Source organism: Erpetoichthys calabaricus, chromosome 3, assembly GCF_900747795.2.
Source record: "Erpetoichthys calabaricus chromosome 3, fErpCal1.3, whole genome shotgun sequence".
In the NCBI taxonomy this organism is placed as follows: domain Eukaryota; kingdom Metazoa; phylum Chordata; class Cladistia; order Polypteriformes; family Polypteridae; genus Erpetoichthys; species Erpetoichthys calabaricus.
Genome location: NC_041396.2, coordinates 295,731,082 through 295,757,954, shown reverse-complemented (window position 1 = coordinate 295,757,954; position 26,873 = coordinate 295,731,082). Strand labels below are relative to the sequence as shown.

The following is a 26,873-nucleotide window of genomic DNA, read 5'->3' as shown; positions in this document are numbered from 1 at the left end:
TCTTAAATTGGTTTGAATCCTACCTGGCAGGTAGAAAATTCTTTGTTAGTTGTGGTAATTATACTTTCATGACACATGATATTCTATATGGTGTTCCACAAGGCTCTATCCTGGGTCCGCTGCTTTTTTCAATTTACATACTTCCATTAGGTCAGATTATCTCAGGGCATAACGTGAGCTACCACAGCTATGCTGATGACACACAACTGTATTTATCAGTAGCATCTGACGACCCCGACTCTGTTGATTCATTGACACAATTTCTTACTTGTGTTTCTGAATGGATGAGTAGTAATTTTCTCAAACTAACTAAAGAGAAAACAGAAATTTTAGTGATTGGAAATAATGGATATAATGAGGTTATTAGAAGTAAACTTGATGCATTAGGATTAAAAGTCAAGAAGGAGGTAAAGAACTTAGTGGTAACTTTTGACTATGACCTGAATTATAAATCACATATTAATCAGATTACTAGGACAGCATTGTTTTCACTTAAGAAATATAGCAAAAGTTAGACCTCTTATAACATTGAAAGATGCTGAGAAATTAGTTCACGCTTTTGTTTTCAGTCGACTAGATTACTGTAACGCATTCCTCTCAGGACCACCCAAAAAAGACATCAATCGATTGCAACGAGTGCAGAATGCAGCTGCTACAATCTTAACTAGGAAAAGAAAATCCGAGCACATTTCTCCAGTTTTGATGTTACTACATTTGTTACCTGTGTCATTCAGAATAGACTTTAAAGTACTGCTTATTGTTTACAAAGCCTTAAATAATCTCGCTCCACCTTCTTACCCACCAGTGCATTTATGGACATGCCCCTCTTTATCTACAGGAACTCCTTACCCCTCATAACTCCTTACGTTCCCTCCGCTCTGTACACACTAACACTCTTCAAGTCCCCAGAACTAAGCTCAGCAGCATGGGTGACAGGGCGTTTTCATCGGTGGCGCCGAGGCTGTGGAATGCCCTCCCTGATTACCTGAGAGCCCCACAGTCGACTGAGGCCTTTAAGCAAAACCTGAAAACTCATCTTTTTAGAAAGTCATTTCTGTAGCACTTTGGGATTGCTAAAATATAAAGTGCAATATAAATAAAATTTATTATTATTATTATTATTATTATATTTTGGAATGTCTGACACCTTACACTCCAGATCATAACCTTAGATCGTCAAATGAGTGTCTGCTTAGAATTCCAAGACCTAAACTTAAAAGAAGTGGTGAGGCGGCCTTCTGCAGTTAGGCACCTAAAATCTGGAATAGCCTACCAATAGGAATTCGCCAGGCTAATACAGTGGAGCACTTTAAAAAACTGCTGAAAACACATTACTTTAACATGGCTTTCTCATAACTTCATTTTAGTTTAATCCTGACGCTCTGTATGTTCAGTTAATTATCATTATTATTCATGGTGGCTCCAAAATCCGTACTAACCCCTACTCTCTTTTTTGTTCTTTTTCCGGTTTTCTGTGGTGTCGATCTGCGCCACCACCACCTGATCAAAGCACTGTGATGTCCCTACATTGACGGATTAAAGGCCAGAAGTCCACAAGACTGTAATCATCAAGTACTTCCATGAGAACCCTGAATACAATGAGGACTGATTGAGGTAATTTATGTCAGGTAGAATGCCTAGAGGGGGCTGGGTGGTCTCGTGACCTCATAACCCCTGCAGATTTTATTTTTTCTCCAGCCGTCTGGAGTTTTTTTTTGTTTTTTCTGTCCTTCCTGGACATCGTACCTTACTTTTATTCTATGTTAATTACTGTTCTCTTATTTTAATTCTTATTTTGTCTTTTTTTTCTCTTTCTTCATCATGTAAAGCACTTTGAGCTACATTATTTGTATGAAAATGTGCTATAGAAACAAATGTTGTTGTTGTTGTATGCAGAGAATCACAGACACATGCAATAAGTGACCAAGTAGTATGGTAGACAGTAGGACTGTAGGGACTTTCAAAACTTGACTTGATGTTTTTTTAGAATTAAGTGGACAGGACTGGTGAGCTTTGTTGGGCTGAATGGCCTGTTCTCGTCCAGATTGTTCTAATGTTCTAATCTAATTTGAATGTGCCAAACATTTATGTATGCTACATAGGGGCAATTTATTGTTTTACTTTTAATTTTTTTAAGAGATTTTTAAGATTTTCATTATGATTTTCCTTCTGCATTTCTTGGGACTCTAGTTTTTTAATTTATTATTTACTAATGAGCACACTAGTGGGGTTGTATTGTTGTGGCCTTTCAGCTTTAAGCATCATTTGCTGGGATGTCTGCTCTGCTCATTGTTAATCAACATTTTTAGAGTATAATTAAGCAAGCAAACTGCAGTGAAAAAAAACAAATTACAGGTAAAATTCCGTTACAATGAACTTCCAGGGACCTAAAAAATATTTAGTTGTAATGAGATTCTGTATTTGTTGCTATAGTGCTTTCTTTAACTTGCGTCCAGGCGTCTGCAATCATTTCAATAGCTTCTTTCGTGTTAATTTTAATCTTCTCCTGTCTACAAGTTATGCTGACGAGAATTTTTCTCAGCATTTCCTTGCGACAATACACTTTCAGTGTGCGAATGATGCCCAAACCCAATGGCTGAAGGACTGCTGTGCAATTGGGTGGGAGGAATTCAACGCGAACATTATCTAAATGCGGAAGCATGTTGTGGGCAGTACAGTTACCAATCAGAAGCCGAATCATCCTTTTCTTCTTCTTCATATTGTGAGGTTCCCCCCCTCCCCCACCTAACGTGAACGACATACTGAAGTGCGTCCCAAAGTGCGATTGCTGCGTCTGTGGAAGATTGTTTGTCCATTGCCGGGGCAGGGCAACAGCAGGCTCACAGCGGTGCAGTGAGGCACCACAGAAGCAAATCCTAAAAGATCGGGGTCGCGCTATAAGTCCCTGTCTTACACCCCAAAACATGAGGCTGAGTCTCAGTACTTTAGCAACACCAGCTTTATTGAGCTGGAAACAGGAACAGCAGGGTTATTTATTGTAGCAGGATCTGCCACTCACCTATAAACAGACACAGCAGCCAGACAGGGTCGTGGCCAGGTTAGTGGCCAAGTCATCCTGTTCCCTGCATTTACAATGTTCTTTGCATCACCCATCGAGATCTTTTCTGTTTGCTTCAGTGCCGAGATGCAGCAGATCTGTGAGCCTGCTGTTGCCCTGGCAACAGATAAACAGTCTTCCACAGATGCAGAGATCGCACTTTGGGACACTCTTCGACGTGTTGTCCAGTTGTGGGAGGTCCCAAGAGAGTTTAGAAACCTCACAATATTTCTTGAAGGAGCATCACTGAACCACATAAAAATGGCTTTTTTCGACATCTTCAAATGCAGCATTTCGCATACGTTTGCAACCAAAGATTTTTCTTCTTTTTGTTGCTTGAACTTTCAAGAAAGTTGACAGTGTCAATGGCGAAATTCCATATTCACTGGCAACGTCTTTTTTCTTTTTGTCGCAATTGAGAGCTGCAAAAATGTAAAGTTTTTTTTCTAATCTGAACTGTTATCGTTTTTCGTGTCTGCCGTTTCTATAGGAGGGTGACAGTGAATTAAATTCCAGTGGATGTTTTTCAAATGTTGACGAACAAAAAGTAAAAGGAATCACTGAAAACCACCGAAAACAAAAACAGCAAAAAAAAACCAGTATGTGCAAAGTTTAAAGAAATAATTTATTTTACAATGTTTCCGTTTGGGAATCGTTGTGCACAACTGAGCTACGAGCACAGAACTAACTGCTCTGTGGATGATTCGTTCAGGCATTTCAAGGTCTTTTGGGTACTTCGTTGTAATGAAAGTATCTGCTGAATGTATTTCATAGTTACGAGATTTCTATACACTGAAAAAAGTATAACCTCCATTCAACTTAAAATAATTAAGGTAATGATTCACATTTAATATTTTCAATCTGAACCAATATAATTCTTTTTATCTTATTGAACCCACAATTTTTAGGTTGAGGCAAATCATTTAGAGTGATTGGGTGTAATTCACTTGTTTTATACTGAAGTAAATCTATTTTTTAAGTTGTTACAATTTAAAATGGTTTATTGGTCGTAACCTGTTTTTATGCTATTAGAAATATTATGAACATAACACATTCCAATGCTGTACTTTTTACATTTATTTAAAAATCTAGTGAAAATATACAAGCATTTTGCAGTGTAAATCTAAAATATACAACAAAAAATTATTAAACGTTTCTACAGCTTTCTTGAAAATATGTTTCATTACGAGTTCTTATACTTAAAATTAACAATTGAGAAACAGGGTTACTTACCAAAAATCCTCCGTTATAAAAGTCTGCTGCTGAAAATGACCAGACCTGTATAGACACGTCCACTCCACTCTGGAAGTGTTCTTCTTTTTTGGCAGTTGGAAAGCCATCACGCTGGAAAGTTTGACCAGAAGAATATACAAACGGCCCTGCCACACAGCACACAAACAACCTGAAATATTAGGTTAACTGAAATAGGATTTTTACATTTATTCCCTCTACCATAACTTACTTTGGTACAAACAAATTGTTTTACTTTGATTGAGATCCGAAACCAAATGCAGTATTTCAAGCTACAACACTAAATGACTAATCTTAAGTTCCTTGAAAGAGAAAATTTACATTGAATGAACAACATCAATGTTATACTTTTTTCAGTGTAGACTCGTGTCATATGGGGAAACTGTCGGACCATAAAAATACTTTGTTGTAATGAAAATTTCGTTGTGTAGATATTCGTTGTAACAGAATTTTACCTGTACAATGAAAACAACAAAAGAGTAAATAATTTAGCTATGGCAAAACTATTTTTGAAATGTCTTGAAAATGTGAAAAAAGTCAGACTGTTGTGCTTTTCTGAAGGCAGAATGAGACAAAAAAGAAGACCAGCTAATGAAATCTTTTTTTGGGGGGGGGGGGGGGGGGCTTTACCAAGTGCTTCACAATGTGCGCAATCCATGTGATGAAGTGAGTGACCCAAAGCATGTGAACAAAAGTGTACCTCACTGTAGCCTAAAGATCAAGCTTCACTTATTTTGCCAGGCTGCCATGAAGAACAGTGTCTGAAAATAATCTTTATAAAAAAATGAGATCAGGACTTGAACGTCACCAGCATTCAACCCTTCACCATTTGCCTGGAAAGTTTCTGAGTTCCATAGCAACAGCCATGGAAATTGTGAGAATACGTGGAGATATCCGCACAATAGGTTCTAGCTGAAGATCTTCAGAGTTCCACTCTTTTGACTAGCCAATCAAATTGCTCTCAATCAGGTGGCATTTAGTGTCCTTTGCATTATACATCACTTATGTCATGTGACACACTGAGTCTTTTGTATCTTTCTCAACACACCCATTTTAAATGTACCTCCTGCTTCATTATTATAAACCTTACACTATGGTTAAGATTAGGGTTGTGGGAGGATATCTGATTGATGAAAAATGATGTCTTTTGAGAGGTAATGTCTTGAGTGGGCTTGTCGTATACAGAGACTGTCATGGTGTGCTGTGGAACCTTTTTTTCCCACATTTTTTATTTATAATGAAAGAGGTTGAAAACAATCAGTATGAAAAATAACAAGACAATTGTGATAAACAAAAAGCACAGAGACACAGGTTGTTGGGGAGCCTCCCCGTATACTGGTTTTAGGTTCCAGCACAGACAAATGGTCAAAAAATGACTCAAACATTCAACAAAATTCAACAGAAATGCTCCGATTTATATGGAGACGATATGGAAAGTACGGGAAGTATAGGAAACAGCTGGTGTCGTAGAAGGAAGTGGCCCGGAGATGACATCAGAAGCAGAGAGACGGAACTGAGGTCATCGAAAGGGGGCCGGAAGAGAGGTAGTTTCATGGAGCCAAAAGAGAAGACTTCTTGTTTCGTCGGGGTGGCGGTGGATATTGGAGCATTATGTCGGGTAGGAACATTTTTAAGGAGAAAGGAGAGAAAAGCATTAGTGCCCTGTTCCAGTTCCTCCTCTCTTGTTTTTTAACACAACATCGAGCCTTTTGACTGTCCCCTAATCGCGCATGTGTGTGACAGTCTTTATATATAATGCGCTATCATGGCTGTCCGTTTGTCTGTCCAGGATTTTAAATCACCTGTACCTCGAAAACCATTTGACCTATTGACCTGAAATTTGGTACACATATACTACGTGACATGTACTATCAGCTTTTGGGGTGATGATTGACCTCCAAAGTTATTCCTCTTTTTATTTTTATGTTATTGTAGAATGCATGCGTATAGGCACCGTTCTTATTCCCTACCACCTTCGTCGTCACTTCCCCTACCTCTTCATATCTTAAGTCATTCTTGAGGCAGATTGAAGAGTTAAGTGCCAGCTTAAGTGAAAAATTAAGGAAAACATAAGTAATTAAGTAATTGCAACACAAACACTGACTTAATCAGTTTTAACGCAAAAAGATGCAGACGAAAGAAGAGAAGAAGCATGCCACTAAGGTGGAGAACAGAAGAGCTGCTCAGGAAGCAGCAAGCACATCAACCTCTGAGCAAACGAATGCTAAAGAAAGGGGATGAAAACTATATGATCAAGTCAAGTGTAACGTGCAGTGCGCCGTTACTGGTATAAATATATAATATGTCTATATGTATGTATGTCTGTCTGCTTTTCATGAGAGAACTACTTAATGGATTTAGATCAGGTTTTAGTCTACAATTTGCTAGAACAGAATTTCCCAACCTCGGTCCTGTGGCCCCCCTGTTGCTGCAGGTTTTTGTTTCAACCTGCTTCTGTTTTTATTTGGATTCCTGGGCTAATTAAGTGACGTGTTATTTCCCAAGTTCTGTGTTTTGGGAGCAATATAGCAATTAGAAAAGTAAGTTTGGTAAGAAAAAAAAAAAAAAAAAAAAAAAAAATATATATATATATATATATATATATATATCAAAATGTAGTTATATGGGAATAATGTATTTTTTTCTTTTTAATAATATTTTTATCTTGATTTTCGTTTTCTACTGTAGGTGTTTTAATTGTTTAATTAATCCATTATTTACTAATTAGTGGGTCTGATGCTAAAGTACTTGCAGCCTTTGATTATTCAGTGTTGTTTGCCAGCGTGTCTGCTCTGCTCATTTTTAATTGTCATTAATAAGATACAATGAAGAGGGGAAACTGCACAGAGACAGGGTAAAATATAATGAAATCAACAAGAGAGAGGTAAGCATTTAAATCTATAGCAAAAGCAGAAATATTTCTAAATGTCTTATAAATGTAATATTCATGCTACTGTGCTTTTCTTAATGTAGAATAAGAGGAAAAAAGACCAGCTAATTAAATGAGATCAGTGTTGTCAGGTGTTGTCACTGATTATAAATCTGGTTGGAACAAAAACCTGCAGCCACAGTGGGTCACCAGGACTGAGTTTAGGAAGCACTGTGCTAGAACATTCTGGTTGATTTTGCGACTTCTGTCATCAGCCTAATTTTCATAGTTCTCGCAAATCCAACAGAGAGGCTGCGGCTCGAGGGGAGGGGGAAGTGGGCTGAGACCTTGGTGTTTGGCAGGGATATCATGGCCACATGCTTTTCTTCCCACGTGTGTGACGCTGTCCCGTCAGAGCTGAACACGATCAGATACAGTGCCAATGTTTGATGTTAGAGCGTACCTACCTTCGGCTTGCCCAGAATTACATTTTTTTATGATTTTTAAAGTTTATCCTGTTTCACTACTACGTGGACGGAGCCGTGGAGGACAGCTAGTAATTCATAAAAACAGTATGGTGACAATACTTAAAGTATATGAATAAATAATAACATGAAAAATCACCACAATTAACAACTTGAAGTGGTTAAATAGGTTATTACAGACATTAATAGCATAGCTACTTGGTTTTATGAGATTTAAGAAATTTAACGAAAGTCTGAAACTCAAAAGAAATTAAATTGAAAGAAGGAATGTTAAGACTAAATTTGCATTTGTGAATGTAAAATATACCCTTATCAATAATAAAATTTATTAAGTAACATAGACTTCAAGTTGTACGGAGCCCCATAGGTGTTAACAATAACAAGATTTATTTCTATAGCACATTTTCATACACATGTAACTCAAAGTGCTTTACAACATGTGAAAGAAATAGTTACATGCAACAAAAAATAAATTTATATAAGAATAACAATGAGTAAATATTATATAGAAGATAAATAAATGATGCACACTTACATAAGAAAGATATATAATTAAGACAAATAGAGTCCTTATAATATAGAATTGCTTATGTAAGTTTCCAAATGATAGTTCGATGGTAAGGTCAGGGTGGACAGAGAAAAAAAAATCTTTAGGGGTTCCAAGTCAAAAGACCACCCAGCCCGTACTGGGAATTCTGCCTAACATAAATGTCCTTAAGTCATTCTTTATTTATTTATTTTTTTAGGTTTCATCTTAGTGGATTTAATGCAGTAGATCTTGTGGGATATCCACTTTCATTCAGACATCACAGGCGGCTTGCACAGGACTTTGATCAGGTGGTGGTGGCCACAAAAGAACATATAATAAGAATTAGTTAAGCAAAAAAAAAAAAATCAATTCAAATGAATTACGCAACTCGTTCAAATAAGTGTTTGTTGTTTTCCCCCCATCTCTTATTTCAGTAATATGGAGCCCCATTCTGTATGAATTCGTTTGAACATATTATTATTAATTTTTCCCCCTTGCAGTCCAGTTCTTATTACAGAGCCCCATACGGTTTCCTGGCATGTAGTTTAGTGAAATGTTAGGTGTGTGTTAACATCAGTGAACCGGAAAAGGAACTAGTTGGAAGACCACTGCAGTGGAAGTTACAAGAATGGATCCATGGATTTTTCTCAGAGAATGCGACATTCTGGAGTCAATGGTGGAAACGTTAATAGAAGAAAAGGTCCTTTTAAACTCTTGTTGATAATGGCATTGAACAGTGTAGAACAGACTGAAACTATTGGCTGGCTATACTCTTCTGGTTTCAGTTCACTAAAATGCATACCAGGGAAAAAACGTGAAATAATAAAAAAATAAAAAAATAATCTGTTCATTCGAACGAGTTACTAATTTGTTTGAATGGATTATGAACGCATTTTTTTTTTTGCCTGTCACTTATGGCGCTACGTATAAGTTGAAATTTAAGTAAGTAAAAATTGTACAAGAAATGGTAGGATATTTTTATCATAAAAGTAGTTAAATCACTCAACTTTAATACAGTAGGTTCAAGTATAAAATAAGTGTTTTGCTTTTTCTGAGTGGCTGTTACTAAAGGAACATTTTCTTTGATTGCAAGAAATTTAGCTAAATTATATTTACAAGGATAAAGGAGAAGCCAGACCCTTCTTAGAGTTTCTAAATTTCTAAATGATGCGGCATAATCATACAATCCAATTCACAGTTCAGTGGCGCTCCTGATTGAGAGATGGCCACGCCCACATGTCACACCCATTTTTCTCCAGTCTGCAGTATCATCTACCTGAATATCAGAGACTGGGATGCATGTCACCAACATCCAGCCCTGCCCCGTTTGCCAGATTTCCGTGAGTATGAACTCAGCATCAGCCACAGAAATCTCAAGAATACTTGGAGATAATTGAGACTGGAATTGTTTGTCTTTAACATTCAACCACACCCTGTTATGCAGACTGTAGTGAGGTGTATTTCGAATGACTGCATAGATAACCGGATGTTAGCACCAGTGGCAAACGTTCACATTTATGAATTTTCGTAAAGCAGTTGCTACTATAGTGGGTGAATCCTACACTTTAGATAACTGAATGACTAAAACATGATATGTATTTGTGTAGCTATTTTCTGGTTTAATATTGCAGCAATTAATGTGTCTAGCAAAATATTTCAGAGTAAAAGTAGCTATTTGCATTTAAAAATATAGTGAAATAAAGTGAAAGTAGGCAGAAAATTGTATACTGAAGTAAAGGAGAAATTTTCTGAAGATATATTCAGTTACAGTAACTGAGTATTTCAATTTTGTTACTGTAAAACACTGGCAGTTACTGGATGTGAGTCAGATTGGCACCCAACTAGGGATCAACTCTTTCTTTCTACAAATTTTATCAATATGCACACTTGCATATAAACAGACTAAAAAATCTATATGGGTGGTACAGTGGTTAGCGACTGCTTCTTCACAGCTGCAAAGTCCCAGGCTTGGGTCCTTTCACTGGGCACTGCCAATAGCGAGACTGCTTGCTCTTACCTTGTCCATAATGCTTTTTCCTCTAGGTATTTATGTTTTCTTGCAAATTATCTTATATATAAACGTCTACACGTGGCAGTGTGTGTGTATGTCTGTACGGCCCGGAAGTGAGAGGTGGAGTCGGAATAATGGAAACAGAAAACTCGCTTAGCCGCTAATAACACAAGCAAGGCAAGCACATCAGCAAAACGAAACCTCCAAAGAAAGACAAAGACAAAGTCGCTCAGCCGCTAACTTTGGCAAAACGGTATACCTTTTACTTTTCCTCTCTCCGCTAATGCACAAGTGATGCGAGCATGCCGACAAAATGAATCCTCATAGGAGAGAGATGCCCAGAGTCGTTCCTATCAATCACTTGACATCTCTACATTTCAATTTTTTTCTGACGATTTCAATAGTTTCTAGGACCCTGGGCTTTTTACAGCACAGGCTTACACAGCTAGTTATTATATATTATTTGGCTGATACTTTTATCCAAGGCAACTTAACAACAGTTGAGATACAATAGATTACATTTCTTTTCACTTCCCGATTGCAGTGCAGGCAGGTGTAAGGACTTACTCATGATCACTCATTGTCAGTAGCTGGATTTGATCCCACAACCTCAGGGATTTGAATTCCAAAGCCTTAACCACTATGCCACACTGCCACCACCACCACATTGCCCAGATGCGCATGCTAGTGTTAGCAACAACTCTAAATTGGCCCACTGTGAACGACTACCACAGTGTGACTGGGATTGCTGTCTATTGTCGCCATGGTAGACACTGGCCCAACAAATCCCTGAAATGGATAAGTAGTTTAAAAAATGCACATAAGACATTATATAAAACGGAAAAAAGACTAATTCCTCTAGCAGTCTCTTACACACTTTGGCAGGCAGATGGGTATGTCTGAAAGGCACTATATATGATTTATCCTTGCAGCTGTCTTTCACTGATCAATTTTATTTTATTTAGCACTTTTCACAGCAAAAACTCCATAAATGTATCTTAACACGTCTCTATTAGCAAAACAAATCAGAGAGACACATGCCATGTAATCATATAATTCCATCCCATGAAGATACACATATATACGTACATATTTATTGTATGAATGAGCACATACACAAGCGAGCAAATTTATTTTACATTTCAGTGACCATCAAAAAGCACTTTGTCTAGTTCAAAAGTACAGTATATTACACATTTTTCCATATTTTCTATAGTGGAAAGGTTACCGCAGTGCTTCTCAAGTTCAGGCCTGAGACCCCCAGTTACTTTTGTTCCCATCAGTTTCACAATCACTGAGTCATTATCCTTTGAATTGATTTCATTGTGTAATTAGCTGATCTTTTCTCTTATTCTCTTATTCTACATTTAAAATTAGTCATGTCGGTTTAACATTTATTAGAAATTTAGAAATCTTTATATTTTTGCCTTTACTGTAAATGCTTGACTCTCTTTTGTTGTTTTCCTGATAAGTTAATATAATGTCAGTTAACAAGGAGTGGAGCAGACACTGAGGCAAACATCACTAAATGCTGAAATGCTGAAGATACTTCAGTGTTGAACTCACTAGTGAGGTCAGTACTAAACAATTGCTTAAATAACCGAAACAAATGGAAAAATGGAACAAAGTTATGGTGATGATGATCAAAATTTTTTAAATCCAAAAGAAAAAGACTGAATTATTTAAATGCAACCTGTACTAATGCTTGCTATACACCAACTGCAAACGCAGTTTCGTAATTAGGAATGGTGAAGGCAAGTTACGAATGTACAGGCAGTTAACTAATAAATGCTTTCAACTTGCACTTTATTGAAGTTTATACATGTGAAGACATTGAAAACCTCCAGCAGTAACAGGAACTACTAAGGAGGCACTTAGCGATTTGGAAATTGTAGAGGAAGTAGTGCTTCTTAAATTAAATAGGCTGAGGTCTAACAAATCACCAGGGGCCTCATGTATAAAACCTTGCTTAGATCCCAACCTAAAATTTTGCTTACGCTAGAAACACAAAAACAACGTATGCATATAAGATAACATGGATTTATAAAACTGTACATATGCCAGGTCCCACTCCATGTTCCTTTGTAGATAGATAGATAGATAGATAGATAGATAGATAGATAGATAGATAGATAGATAGATAGATAGATAGATAGATAGATAGATAGATAGATAGATAGATATGTAAGGCACTATGTGATAGATAGATAGATAGATAGATATGTAAGGCACTATATGATAGATAGATAGATAGATAGATAGATAGATAGATAGATAGATAGATAGATAGATAGATAGATAGATAGATAGATAGATAGATACTTTATTAATCCCAAGGGGAAATTCACGTACTCCAGCAGCAGCATCTGAAATGAACCTAAAACTACATGCATGTGCACACACTTTTAGCTACACCCTGTCTCCTACCAGTAACCATATAATGGCTTAAAAAGTCCTTTATGAATATTCATGACCTAATCACCATGTACATTTCTCCATGTTCCTGAGTGACATATTTACTTTCAAACCATGGGAGAACTGAGGAAACAAAACTTGAGTGAATGTGAATTTGAGGTATTACTGACATTTGTTGGTGTTTAAGAATGGCCATTGGGGCATGTCCCATCCACAGTTTAACTCTGTTAATAAAGTCAGCCTCAAACTAAGGGTGTTTGTTGCTCAATTTTTAAGGCCACAGTTAATGTAAATATGTTAATCAGTGAATCAGGTGCATGGTGACGCAGTGTTAGTACTACAGTACTTACTACAGTAAGTAGCCTGGGGGTTTCGTCCCATGTGCTGCCTGGATGGAGTTCATGTAGAACTGTGGATGAATTGACAATGCCAAAATATTCCCCGATGTGTGTGTATTTGTGTTCACCCTGCAGTGGGCAGTTGACATTTTGATTCATCTTACTGATTCAATTATTTTGATTCATGTGATTAATTTATGGTCTGGTGTATATGGGAAGTCCATGGGGTCTCCTCTGATTGCCTCAGAAATATATCATTTAATGACTTGTTCTTTATTTTACAGTATATGTTTGTGTGTATATTAATAATATAATTATTTATTAATTTATAGATATCTCTATATATAAAAAACGAGAGAACTACTTAACGGATTTGTTTTTTTTTTCTATAATTTGCTTGAACAATTCGGTTGATTTTGCAACTGCTGTTGTCATGCTAAGTATCATAGTTTGTTTGCAAGAGCAATTTATTCGCACTAATCCGAGACAGAGGCTGTGGGCCAATGAGAGGGGGAAGCGTGATGTCAGGAGTTCAGAGCCAGACAGGGCCCTCCTCACTCACACGCCAACCTCTGTTCGAATTGGTCTACCACTGGGTATGTTTTGGAGCGTATCTCGCCTCCGCCTAGCTAGCAATACCCGTTTGTTTATTGATTTTTAAAGTTTGTCCTGTTTCACTACTGTGTGGGCGGAGCTGCGGGGCCAGTCAGTATCAATACATCCATCCGTTATCCAACCCGCTATATCCTAACTACAGGGTCACGGAGGTCTGCTGGAGGCAATCCCAGCCAACACAGGGTGCAAGGCAGGAAACAAACCACGGGCAGGGTGCCATCCCACCGCAGGGTGCGCACACACACACACCAAACACACACTAGGGACAATTTAGAATCGCCAATGCACCTAACCTGCATGTCTTTGGACTGTGGGAGGAAACCGGAGTACCCGGAGGAAACCCACGCAGACACGGGGAGAACATGCAAACTCCACGCAGGGAGGACCCGGGAAGAGAACTGCGAGGCAGCAGCGCTACCCACTGCGCCACCATGCCGCCCGCCAGTATTTCTATATAAATGTAGAATTATTTATATATTATTAATTATATATTTAACTCGATAATTTATATGCCATTGCCCGTTTTCCATACACAAAACAAAACACATTTAGGATGCATAATTAAAATAAGACGTTTTGTTACAGAGTCACAAGTGAATGAGGACTGTGCAACTCATGGTGATTCGTTCACGAATGAAATGAGCAAGAATTGTCAGACTGATTCTCGAATCAAATAAGTCACGAATCATGATTCAGGCGGTGCTTACACATGTGCTTTAAACATCTGCCAGCACAACAAAAGATGCAATTGGTGGGCTCACATGTACCTAAGCGAATTGGACTGGGGGGAATCGATCCAAAGTAATGACCTAGGTGTGAAAACAACCTTAATTAGCAAGTTAACTAAATGGCTGCTTGACCAAAAACCACTTCAGCAGCAGGAATTTTCTTCTAATTAATAAACACACACCACTGCAACCCTCTGGGTTGGAACTTGAGCACCCCTGTCGTACACCTTTACAGAGACTCTTATGTAAATGTACAGACATACAGTATAGCACTTCCTGTATTACATTCTGTATTCATGATGCATTCATACATGTGCACACAATTGAACCACAGTTGAGTTTACCTGAGTTAGATGCTCCCTGGAATGCCTTCCTGAGATTAATAGAACCAAAGGCCAGCATCTCGGATTGTGAGCTCACAGAGGACCATAAATAACAAACAGCAAAGAGGCAGCAGACAGCATCTGGAGTGGAGGAATCTGATGGGAGCTATAAAATGATTTTTTCGCTTTTCTTCCTGGAACAATGCATTTTCAATGTGGTAGTACCAGAGGGCAGTGAAATCCCCATAACTCTATACTGGACTAATCACATTTGTTTGACTGCTAGGGTGGTTTGGGCTGTGGTTTTGCAGGGGGAGGATTAGATGGGCAGGTTGGAACACATGTCTGGCACATTATGTCTAGGACTCTTTATTTTGTGTGGGATGGGGATGTGATGATGCATAGGGAGCTTTCAGTTTGTGGGTGGACCCTCTTCCTGATATTTCATTCCCATCTTTGGGAAATAAACAGCTTCCAGTTTCAAACCCTTCTAAGACTGGAGCAAAGGACAAAACTAGAACCAAGGTAGCATGGTTGAGCAAGCATGTTAGATCAGAATTGAGTAGCTACCCAGGGTACAGAAAGTGAGTTAAGCCTGAAGTCAGAGGAGACACCAGCCATATGTGAGGACTGGGTTATCTGTAGGGACTGGCACTGTGGAAGAACTGTGCCACTTAATGCCAAAACAGGAAATAAAAAAAAACCAGCTAAGACACAACTGATAATTTTATGCTCTGTTTATACTAATAAATCATTTAGCTTACAATACACATCAGGATCTGCCAGGAAAACCCGCTGGAATTTGTTTAGGATCATCTTCTTCCGGTGCTGTTTGGAGAGTGGAAGGTGACAGAAGGCTACAATTCAGAAGTCCCAGGGCTGAGCAGGTTGGTGGCTGAGGTGCTCCACTATGCTCGGGGTCCAGTGGTCACCAGGGTGTGATGATGCTTTTTATAGCTTTAAGATAAAATTACTTTTGTACAATAAATCAAGGGCGGCACAGTGACGCAGTGGGTAGCGCTGCTGCCTCGTAGTTAGGAGACCCGGGTTTGCTTCCCAGACTTTCCTTTTGTGGAGTTTGCATGTTTTCCCCGCATCTGCGTGGGTTTCCTCCGGGTTGCATAATAATAGATAGATGGACAGATGTGAAAGGCACTATGTAATAGATGGATATGAAAGACATGATATAAAAGATGCATATATAAGAAAGGTCAGGTACAGCATGTTGCCGCCCCATCACACAGTGAATCAACTCGGGATCCTGGTTGGCAGCCCCCCAGGCAGACACACGGTCCAGTCCCACCATCCAGAAATGACCCTCTATCTGCCACAATCAGGTGTTATGTGAGTGTCCCCTTAGCCTGGTCCAGCCACTCGGATCATGTGAGCAGGATCACCCTCTGGGAATCGCGCCATATCTTTAGTGCCATAACCGACGCTTCCTCACAATGCAGGTCACGTGCCTCATTTGGGACTACGTGAGCAACACAAAGTCACACTAGTGGTACCCAAGGATTTTCCGGAGAGACACAGTACCAAAGGAGTGCAGTCTTCATCTCAGGTCACTGGATAGTGTCCATGCTTCACAACCATATAGCAAGACAGGAAGCATCAAGACTCTAAAGTAAGAAAGGCACTATATAAATTAGAATTATATAAAATGCACTATTTAAGATTATAAGTATTGTAGATGTATTTGAAAGGCACCATATAATAGATAGATTAAAAAGGCACTCGATAGTAAGCAGGTATTGTAAAAAGGAGATGCAACAAACTTGTCACCACCTTAGTGACCCCATATAATTTGAAGGAATGCACAGTATATGCAGCACACGTACAATTACTGGGTGGACAACCGAAGTGATTTCAGCAATGAAGTGGCTGTCACTTTTCCATTCTGCTGAGGGAGGAGGAGAGAAGGCATTAGACCACCGCACCAACCCCAGCAGGCAATCACCATCACTAAAGCCTTTAAGCTGTCTCCAATGCACACACGCATAACAATATATATGAAAGGCAACATACAGTATAATAGATAAAGCATTATATGATAGAGTGATAGATAATTTATTTGTCTCAAGGGGAATTTTAACTCTTAGGTGGGTTTGTTCCTGCCTTGCGCCCTGTGTTGGTTCGGATTGGCTCCAGCAGACCCCCGTGACCCTGTGTTAGGATTCAGCGGGTTGGAAAATGGATGGATGGATGGAATTTTAGCTTTTACAGAATATCAAGAAATACTGAGATATAATAACAAACAACAACAACCCTAAAATTACCAGAAAAGAAGACCTGGCTAATAATAATGAGGCACTATGAAGGTGTAGGCAAAAAGAAGCCCCAGTGACACTTCTGTTGAATAATATGAATATCATAGTCACCATATAAGAGAGATCAACAGATATGAAAGGCATTACGAAAGAGGACAGGTGGAGTCAAAGGCACAGAATTAGACAGACGTATACCATAGAGAATACAGAAAACAGATTTGAATGCACCGAATAACCAGGGAGAAGTGAAATGAACTGCATAAGTCAAAGAGGATATAGTTATAAGATGTTAACAAATATAAAAGATATGATGCATAGACAACTGGATGTTAAGGAAACTTTAGGAGTCAGATCCTGAAAGTTACTGTAATAAAATACTGTAGATATGAAAGGCACTACATGGTAGATAGATCAATATGAAATACATACTATAATATACAGTATATAGTAGATAGATATCAAAGACACTGTATAGTAGGTAGGTAATAATAATAATAATTCTTTGTATTTATATAGCGCTTTTCTCACTACTCAAAGTGCTCAGCAATTGCAGGTTTAGGGCCTTGATCAAGGGCCCAACACAGCAGTAGATAAATAATCATGGAAGGCACTATATAGTAGATAGATATAAAAAGGCTCTGAGCTGAAGATAGAAGGACAGATAAAACATTTTTTGTCCCAAGGGAAAGTTTAGCATTTGGCAAATGGTCAATGTATATAGAAATATGGTAATGAACAAAAACCAGAATTACAAAAAAGAAGAAAACTTCTGCCTTGGCTAAAGGTAAGGGAGCAGATATGAGGAGACGCTGTAAAGGCGTATGGCCGCAGTTGTAAAGAAGCCACAGTAGTTTCTTGACCCACTTCTGTTGGCTAAAAGTCCTTAATGCCATTGCGTCACACAGAGGATGTGCAGTAGTGTTCATAATGACCATCAGTTTTCACTCTAGTCTCCCCTCATGAGTGAGCCTGCCTTTTTAACTGCATGTTAGGTGGGCTTCTCGTAAACGGATGTTGCCAATTGAAGTAATTAAGCATACATATTGCATACAGATATAATATTTCATACACAGGTTAATTACACAATGACATTGAATATCGATTGGACTTTATGGCTGCTAATGGCGTTTTTGGTACCAAAGAGTTCAAGTGGCAGGTTTAGTGATTTAGTGAGGTCTATGCTGACCCTTCCAGGGGACAGCAGGGTATAGTCACCCAGGGAGGCTTCACCTCATCTTTTTTTCTTCTTGCTAATGTTTTAGCCTGTTCTTGAAGTTCACTTCTTCTTGGCCCGGGTGTATATTCTGGCGGGGCTTTGCGAGAACCTCTAAGCTGAAGACGCTGCGGACCAGCTCAGTGTGTGTAGTCTGCAGATTTGTTGGCAGCTGTGTTTTTTTTTTTTTCTTTTCTTTTTTGAGATTTTTTTTTTTAGTGCCAGCCCTTTAAGGTGTCACTGAGTCTTCTGCATCTTTTTTTTTTTTTTGAGGACTGGGTAGTGCATGTGTTATTCAGATTCCCGGGCAGGGAGTCAGAGACTATTTAAAGTGAGAAACAGAAGACCGGGGAGATGAAAAGCCTGGACGGAGTTGTCAGAGCTGCACGTCAAGATGCCTTTCACTTGGCTGCTGCCGTTTCTTGTGCTGCTGCTTCCCCTGTGCCACCAGCCCGGCTGCCAAGTGCAGGGTGCCAGACAGAGCCCCGGTGCTCAGTGTGTCTCCTGCCAGGAATCTGGAGGGACGCCAGAAGGCCAAGACTCTGCGAAGGAGGCCAGCGACGCTGCCAGGATGGCTGGAGAGTCCTGTGGCGTATACACTGCCAGATGCATGAGGGGCCTGCGCTGTGTGCCCAGGCCAGGAGAGAAGAGCCCTTTACTTGCCCTCTTGCAGAACCGAGGGGTGTGCACAGCAGTCAGTCACTTGGGAACCCCCAGCAGTCCCCGGGGCCGGCCGGCCACTACCACTACTGCAGGTATGTTGCCTACTTTTCCTGTGAATCACGTCCATCATGACGGATCTAGTAGAGCAGGAACAGGGCAGTATTTCTCTTCTCTGCTTTTTATTCTAGCATTCAGATTATGCTGCCCACTGCAGAGAAGGCATCGGGGGTCTTATTCTTTCAGCTTGCTACAGCTGCCATAAAAATGATGCCTTCTTTCTACTCTTTTCATGAGTGCAACTTTTATACTCAGGGTCTCATCTCTCTTAGAGAAGACTCTGACTTTTTACGGCCCTGGGATACCAAGCACACGTGTGTTTGCCTAAATGACTAAGTATTATGCCCCCTGGGCACGGGGTTACTAAGGTGAGCACAGCTGAACAAGCACGTCAGTGCGGAGACGTGCACTGGCTTGGCTGGCAGAGCAGCTCTGAAGCCATCTGCTGTGGACATGCCCACTGACCGGGCACTTTGGTGTATGGGACACCTGTAACTGGGCACATGTGGTCATGCAGTCAGTATGATGGAGGTAAAAAAAAGATACTTCTGAAAATGCTTCTAGTCAAAGAGTGGTTTCTGTTCATTAATTTATAGAAAATATAATCATTGGATTCTTGCAGCTATTTGTAATGCTGGTTTACAGACAGATGTGCATAAAGAGCTCGGGTTTTGATAGAGATCTACAAAAGGCGCCGTATTAGACTTCAAGGAGCACTTGACAGATTCCTTACTGCAAACAGGGACTTTCCAATAACCTACTTAAACAAGCTTAAGAAAGAGACACTGTAAGAGGCCAACAAGCAATATGACCGATGTCAAATAAAGAGATTTCTGTAGTTGTCTCTAAAAGTGCTGTCCAAAAACAGAATAGCCAAGAGGTCAGTTTGAACCTATGAATGAGAATCATTTGGAGTTCACTGTAATGTGATCCTTACTGTTACATGTTCAGACTCCAATTCAATTTTTACCCACATGTACTAATCAACATTTGACATCTCACCCCTCTCCAGTGCCATGATGAGTAAGGAGTTCTGTACTACCTGACCTAGACACCTCTGCCTTCCTTACCTGAAAAATCTCAGAAAATATTTTTCATAAAGGTATAAAACATAAATTACAGGGAAGTTATAGTGAGGAGGGCGAGAAGAAGAAGGGCTGTTAGTAATGTGGAAGGCTGGGTGGAGCTATATATTTGATTGGCAGCAGAGTGGGCAGGACTAGATGTTTGAGTGGCAGTTGAGATGTTTAATGGCCAGTCGGCTGGGTGGGGCAAGATGTTTAAGTGGCAGCCAACTGAGTGGGGCTCGATAGTTAAGGGGAGGCTGGCTAGATGGGTAGGGCTACACAAATCCATATGGTCACATATACAGAGTCCAGTGAAATTTCTTCCTCGGATGTGCTAATTAGCATTCAACACATCACCACTCTCCATAGCCATGATGAGTGAGAACTTCCTGACCTCAACTTCTGCCTTCTTTACCTGAGAAATCTCTAACATATCTGTCATAAATGCATAAAACATAAATTACAGGTAAATGATATGAGGAGGAGATGAAGGGCTGTTAGCAGTGGGGCTGGCTGGGCGAGGTTAGATGTTAAAGTGGCAGCCAATTGGGCAGGACTAGATACTTAAAGGGCAGATAGGTGGGTGGGGCTAGATGTTAGAGTGACAGCAGGGTGGGCAGGTCTAGATGGGTTCATAAGATCAAATACTGTCCTGTGTGCAGAGTTCAAGGAAATTCTTACTTCCTTGTGTTAATCAACATGCAACACGTAGCCATCATAAGTGAGTTGAACTGCTTTATCTTGACACTTCTGTCTTCCTTACTTGAAAAATCTTAGCTTATATGCATTTATGATAAACATGTTCTAAGTTACAGTTAAATTATAGAGAGGAAGAGGAGAAGATGGGGTATTAGTAATGGGTGGGACAATATGTTTGAGCGTCAGCACTGTGCATTGCTAGATGTTTGAGCGGCAGCTGACTAGATGAGGTGAGACATGATGTTGTTTCCTTGACACTTTGGTCCTCTTTCACCCACTTGGTTCATAATGACCAGAAGTCTGCCAGGCAAGTGCAGTGGCAGTAAAGCCAAGCTGTTTCCAACATGCTCTCACCTATTCCTGTCTTATTAAAATGTTGTATATACCGGACTATATAAAAGAGCACATCTCGTATTTGTTTGAGTTTCTAAAGATAGTTTAATAATGTATTACTAATGAAACTTAATGCCAGTTCAGTGCAAGGTCTCGCATAGTTCTGTAGCTGCCCAAGCACTTTGTTTTTCCCAGTGGTGGTGGAGATGGATATCCTCTTCCAGACGTACTTGGTGGACAGCATGTTAGAACTTTATGGCTTTCACATGCAGAGCCGAGTGCACTTCTTCTGATCGCCTTTAGAAAAGTCGTGAAGGTAAAAGGCTGGCACTTAACTCTACACTCACCTTTTGCTGTTGCAGGGCAGCAAGGGTCAGACATGACCTCAGAGAAGGACAGCAAGAGTGAAGATATGGTGAGTATTCATTATGTTTGACCTTTTCTTTTGTGAGTCGCTTTGGATAAAGTGACGAAATGCACATGTCTTAAGGCGTATCGCTTTGTGAGCCAGCTGAGTCCAAGCATGCATACAGTGTATGAAGCAGGCCATTTTATAAACTACTAGTGCTAGGAATGGTCAGCCGTCACTTTCCAGCTGATGGGTTAGTTAGTAGCACAATAGGGCCTGTGCCCACACCAGTCTCACTGCCTCTCACTTTTGTGGCTGTAGTTCCAGGCCAGAGATGCCAATTGTCATTGAGGATGCCAGCCCAGCTCAGTTAGAACAGTTGCTGTTTACTGACTTGGAGACTCCTGGTTTGAGACCAGGCAGATTAGTAGGGCCCTGAGTGGTTTCTTGCCAGGGGCATTACCATGAAGGACACTATAAACAAGGGTATTTTCAGTTGTTTTCAATGGTTTTCTTGTATACTTGATAGTTTTACTTCATTGAAAAAGGCTACATAAAAATTCTAATTGGTTGCTTGATTGATTGTTTGATTGATTGATTAGGCACCCTGCCGGCAGCATCTGAAGACGGTACTCATGGAGCACAAGCTCACTCTCTTCCACGAAGCCAGAAGCCTGTACATCCCCAATTGTGACACCAATGGTTTCTACCGGAAGAAACAGGTAAGCAGCACTGGCATCTCCAACAGCTCTGTGATCTGTCTGTGTCATGTGATCGCATTAGCCAGTGGGACACAAGGCACTGGGCCCACTCGAAAGGGTCTGGGTCGTGTGTGTTTCAGTACACAGAAAGAAGGATGGGTGGTGGGTCATGGGAGATGGGGTAGAGGGCTGCCACTGTATAATTTGAGACCCTCCCAGTTGTAATTTAGAAATCAAAAGCCTGCTTTTGCTGTTGGGGTGGAGGGAAATTGTCTAAGGCTGAACTAAATGAGCTGCCACTTACCAACTTGAGGATTCTCCGAGTTTGCAGCCAGCCTCTCCTTGCCGGGACATGAAACAGGAAAGTGCAAGGACCGTGGATGACTCGCAGATGATTCATTGGTTTTGAGTGACTCTTTTCTGTGAGTCATATGAATTGATTTTGGAGCGTGAAGAAATACATTCAGTTCAACCAGAGAGCTGCAGCACACGTATGAAGTCCTCAGGGTCTTTCGCTTCACAAGCAGACGTTTAAAATGCATGTGCAAGTACTGCCATTCTGATTCATGATTCTCGTTCACTTTAGTTGTGATTCTTTGAGTTTGAACGGAGTTACTACTGATGAATGAGAATTTGGTCACTGATGATTCTGTCAGTCATCATACAAGCACAATAAAATAACAAAACATTTATATTAAAACGGGTCAATTGTTATCTACATCGGTATTGGAATTGCATTAAAGAGAATATGTAAACATATTAAATTAATACAGTTATGTCCTTTTGTACATTCAATGAGTTAGTCACACAAAACTGAAATTTGTAAAAAATATTCTGCTTTTAAAAAATTTGCTTTTATATGTAATTTAACGCACCTTTTATTACAGCTCATTAACTACACTGGGCATGATTTGAATTGAATTGTTATATCTGAACTTGTCACATGACTCTCGTCCACTCTGATTCTTGGACTGAATCATTACCTGAGAACGAGTTACACGATTCGCCTTTATTTGATTCTCAGACTGAATCGTTACCCGAGAATGCGGCACACAATTATCATTCATTTGATTTTCAAACTGAATCATTGCCTGAGGAGGTGTCACGTGATTCTGAGACCGAGCTGTTGCTCGTGTGTGTGGCGCACAATTCTTGTTCCTTTAATTCTTGAAGTAAATCACCACCTGAGAATGATGTGCATGATTCTTGTTTACTTCATCATTGAACTGAATCCTCATCTGAGAACGAAGCGCATGATTCTTGTTCACTGAATCATTACTTAAGAACGAGGCGCATGATTCTCACTCATTTGATTCTTGATGTGGTTTACCACCCAAAAACAATGTGCAAGATTCGTCTTCTCGGGTAATAATTTAGTTCCAGAATGAGATACACAATGTTTGTCCACTTATTATTCTCAACCATATTGTGTCATTGGCACCCTGCCCAGGATTGGTTCCCTGCCTTGTGCCCTGTGTTGGCTGGGATTGGCTCCAGCAGACCCCCGTGACCCTGTTTGGATTCAGCGGGTTGGAAAATGGATGGATATTGTGTCATGTTAATTATGCAATTTAACTATGCTGCCATTCTTTGTACTTTCAAACAGGACAATGTCATATGATATAAATCATGAGCATGTTTAACATATAATTTATGTAATTATTTCATTATATATTTACAAAGTGACAGATTCAGAGGGGATATCCCCTCCCAGAGGATTTTTTTTTTACCACACCCAGCCCCAAATCCTATCGATGACTCCAACTAATCAAATGAATCAATTCACCTGGTAGTTCAAAAGAATCGAATCAGTGAAGTAATTTGAAATGCCCATCATGGTTTTAAACCAGTGGAAAGTCTGGATTGAACATTGCATAAGAAATGTTTTATAGGGGTGGCACTGACCAGAAAGCAGGAGACAGAACTGGAGGTGGCAGAGTTAAAGATGCTAAGATTTGCACTGGGTGTGACGAGGATGGACAGGATTAGAAATGAGGACATTAGAGGGTCAGCCCAGGTGGGACGGTTGGGAGACAAAGTCAGAGAGGTGAGAATAGAGTTGGTTTGCGTTGGTTTGGACATGTGCAGAGGAGAGATGCTGGTTATATTGGGAGAAGGATGTTAAGGATAGAGCTGCCTGGTAAGAGGAGAAGAGGAAGGCCTAAGAGAAGGTTTATGGATGTGGTGAGACAGGACATGCAGGTGATGGGTGTAACAGAGCAAGATGACGAGGACAGAAAGATATGGAAGAAGATGATCCGCTGTGGCAACCCCTAACGGGAGCTGCCAAAAGGAGAAGAAAAATGTGCAGCCTTCTAGATAAGATGAGAGGTCCTAGAGTTTGTATTTATGTGTAGGCTTTAGTAAGGGTCATATGTGACTGTCTAGATATAGTGGGTGGGTTGTGGTTTTAGGTAGATGTGGCTCACTAGATATATGTCTTTGTGTTTGGGTGTGCAGAATATTTGGTTCCCTTCCTGTGTGGCTGCTGTGTGTAAATGAGACTGAATGTTTGGTGGTGTGACCCACCACTCTTCTTGGAGCTTGGGATTTTTTTTTGCCACATTCTATTGTTCTTGCATCTGATTGGTACATAATGCATCACATTTCCCCTGTCCTCACTGTCTGGCTTATTCATTCAAGTGTCTTCTATCTCTCTTCTCCACCAATGCAGTGCAGGTCATCGAAGGGTACCCGCCGTGGGATGTGCTGGTGCGTCAGTGAATTTGGACACCCCCTACCAGGCCACGACAAGGGCGGCATCAACCTGCAGTGTGACGGTGATTGAACAATGGCAGCAGCAGTTAAAAAGGGCAAGGCGAGCGAGTGCCTGACTTGGGCTGGACACTATGGGATGTGGAGCACAGCAATGTGTCTCTGTGTTTTTTTGTTTTTTTTAATTTTCCATTGTGTATCTGAAGGGATGAAATCTGGACTTTTTGGGGCAGTAAATAGCATTTTGTGTGGAAAGGGTTAAATGAGTATGCCGGGAGCTTCATGATGTAAGCGTGGCAGCTGCAAACCCCCCTGCATAGCACTTTCAATATAGAGCAGAAATTAAGCGATAAGTAAGGCCATATTTTGTATCCACGTCTTTGTATATGTTTTTCCAAAAACTGCATTTCAGGACTCGTAGAACTTCACCGACCTCTTCTGGTGCCTCCTGAGGCTTTGAAATTGTCTTTCATGCAGCGTGAAGCTTCTTTACTGTGTAATGGGGTCCCCCTAGTGGCCAGTTTGAGAAGTGAGGTGACGCTTTGGTTCATTTGTAAGTTTTGGGGCTTGCCTGTGATGATAGGGTTAATGGCTTATCTGATTCACGAGGGAGTTCACAGCCACGACAAGACTTGGGGGTCTCAACCCCCCCCTCCCCACCCAGGGCACCTTTACTAATATTTCCACATTAGTGACTCAGGTTGGGGTGCATTTTGTTTTGTTTTTTTAAATAGTGTCACTGTTTATGCCAGTTTTTTTTTTATTCTTATTTATGAGTGATTATTGAAATGACCCTTGAATCTGTCCCAAGATATTTTGTTGCTGTAATTAGTATTTTTATTTATAAATAAGCTTATTTGTACTTTGTTACTTAATGTTACATATTGTCAAAAAATCTTCCAGTTTTTATTAAATTATACTTAAAAAAAGCCACTTTGTCATGCAGGTGTGATGGGGACTACCTGGGTTTGGGACTGGGAAATTGGGGGTGATTGGGGGGGGGGTGGACATTAACATCTGTGACTGACAGTGTGTTCACTGACACCAAAAGTATGTCTCGGTCATTTTTGGGGGTCACTGAACATTTCTGGATTCTAGTAAGTTGTGACTTTTGCCATTAAATGGTCCAACGCAGGGATCTCAATCTCAGACCCTGGAGGGCTGCGGTCGCTAACCAGTTTTCATTCCGGCTGCTTTCTTAATTATTAACCACTTACTGCTGCTAATTTAACAGATTTCTTTTGTCTTAATTATAATTAACTAGTGGGCGGCACGGTGGCGCAGTGGGTAGCGCTGCTGCCTCGCGGTTGGGAGACCTGGGGACCTGGGTTCGCTTCCCGGGCCCTCCCTGCGTGGAGTTTGCATGTTCTCCCCGTGTCTGCGTGGGTTTCCTCCGGGGGCTTCGGTTTCCTCCCACAGTCCAAAGACATGCAGGTTAGGTGGATTGGTGATTCTAAATTGGCCCTAGTGTGTGCTTGGTGTGTGGGTGTGTTTGTGTGTGTCCTGCAGTGGGTTGGCACCCTGCCCAGGATTGGTTCCTGCCTTGTGCCCTGTGTTGGCTGGGATTGGCTCCAGCAGACCCCCATGACCCTGTGTTCGGATTCAGCGGGTTGGACAATGGATGGATGGATGGATGGATAATTAACTAGTGATTCACACCATATACGGTCCAAAAATAAAATGCAAAAACGAGTAAATAAGGATAGGGAGCTGTTGACACTCCTTGTGTTTTCTAAATACTGTAGTTATTTTTTTCAGTTCCTGTCAAAGTGTTTTATTACTTGTGGCGGCTTATATAGAGCAAGCTGAACATGGGCTTGTGGGGACTGTACAAGTTAAAAAAGAAAAAAATAGTTTTACTGAACAAAATGTAAGTACGTGAAAAATACAACCATAAAATAAATGAAATATACCTTACTCTTTGCTTGCCTATGTGCTTCAGCGCCTTCTCTTCTTATCCTTTCTAATTCTTTGTTACTGAAGTGTCCTCAGCAATTTGCTTGGCGCTCAGCTGATGTTGCTGGTTGTCTTCTTCCTTCTATTATGGTGCTTAGCACTTTGTGTTTCAATCAGACCACAGGTCACTTTGCAGTCCGTCATGTTCAACACATTCAATTAATTAAAAATTGTTTTTATAAGCACACTGCTTTAGAAGGTAAGGTAGGCTAGATATACATAAGAGTAAAC

General features: G+C 40.2%; 1 protein-coding gene and 1 long non-coding RNA gene across 2 annotated transcripts; one reads left to right on the top strand and one right to left on the bottom strand.

Moving 5' to 3' along the window:
* Positions 1–17,856: 17,856 nt before the first annotated feature.
* igfbp6b (insulin-like growth factor binding protein 6b) lies at positions 17,857–25,642 on the top strand. The gene is made up of 4 exons (XM_028798547.2): positions 17,857–18,857; positions 21,284–21,336; positions 21,873–21,992; positions 24,646–25,642. Exons 1-4 carry the CDS (start codon positions 18,497–18,499, stop codon positions 24,757–24,759), a joined length of 648 nt encoding a protein of 215 aa, XP_028654380.1. The 5' UTR covers positions 17,857–18,496; the 3' UTR covers positions 24,760–25,642.
* On the bottom strand, positions 23,074–23,462 carry LOC127527202 (uncharacterized). The gene is made up of 2 exons (XR_007934510.1): positions 23,251–23,462; positions 23,074–23,209 (listed from the first exon to the last, which is right to left on the bottom strand). It is a non-coding gene; the product is annotated as an uncharacterized LOC127527202 (long non-coding RNA).
* Positions 25,643–26,873: the final 1,231 nt, after the last annotated feature.

Coding starts and splice junctions, on each gene's coding strand:
- igfbp6b (XM_028798547.2), top strand. CDS start 18,497: ATGCCTTTCACTTGGCTGCTGCCGTTTCTTGTGCTGCTGCTTCCCCTG. Junction 18,858..21,283: donor GGCCACTACCACTACTGCAG/GTATGTTGCCTA, acceptor TTGCTGTTGCAG/GGCAGCAAGGGTCAGACATG. Junction 21,993..24,645: donor GTTTCTACCGGAAGAAACAG/GTAAGCAGCACT, acceptor CCACCAATGCAG/TGCAGGTCATCGAAGGGTAC.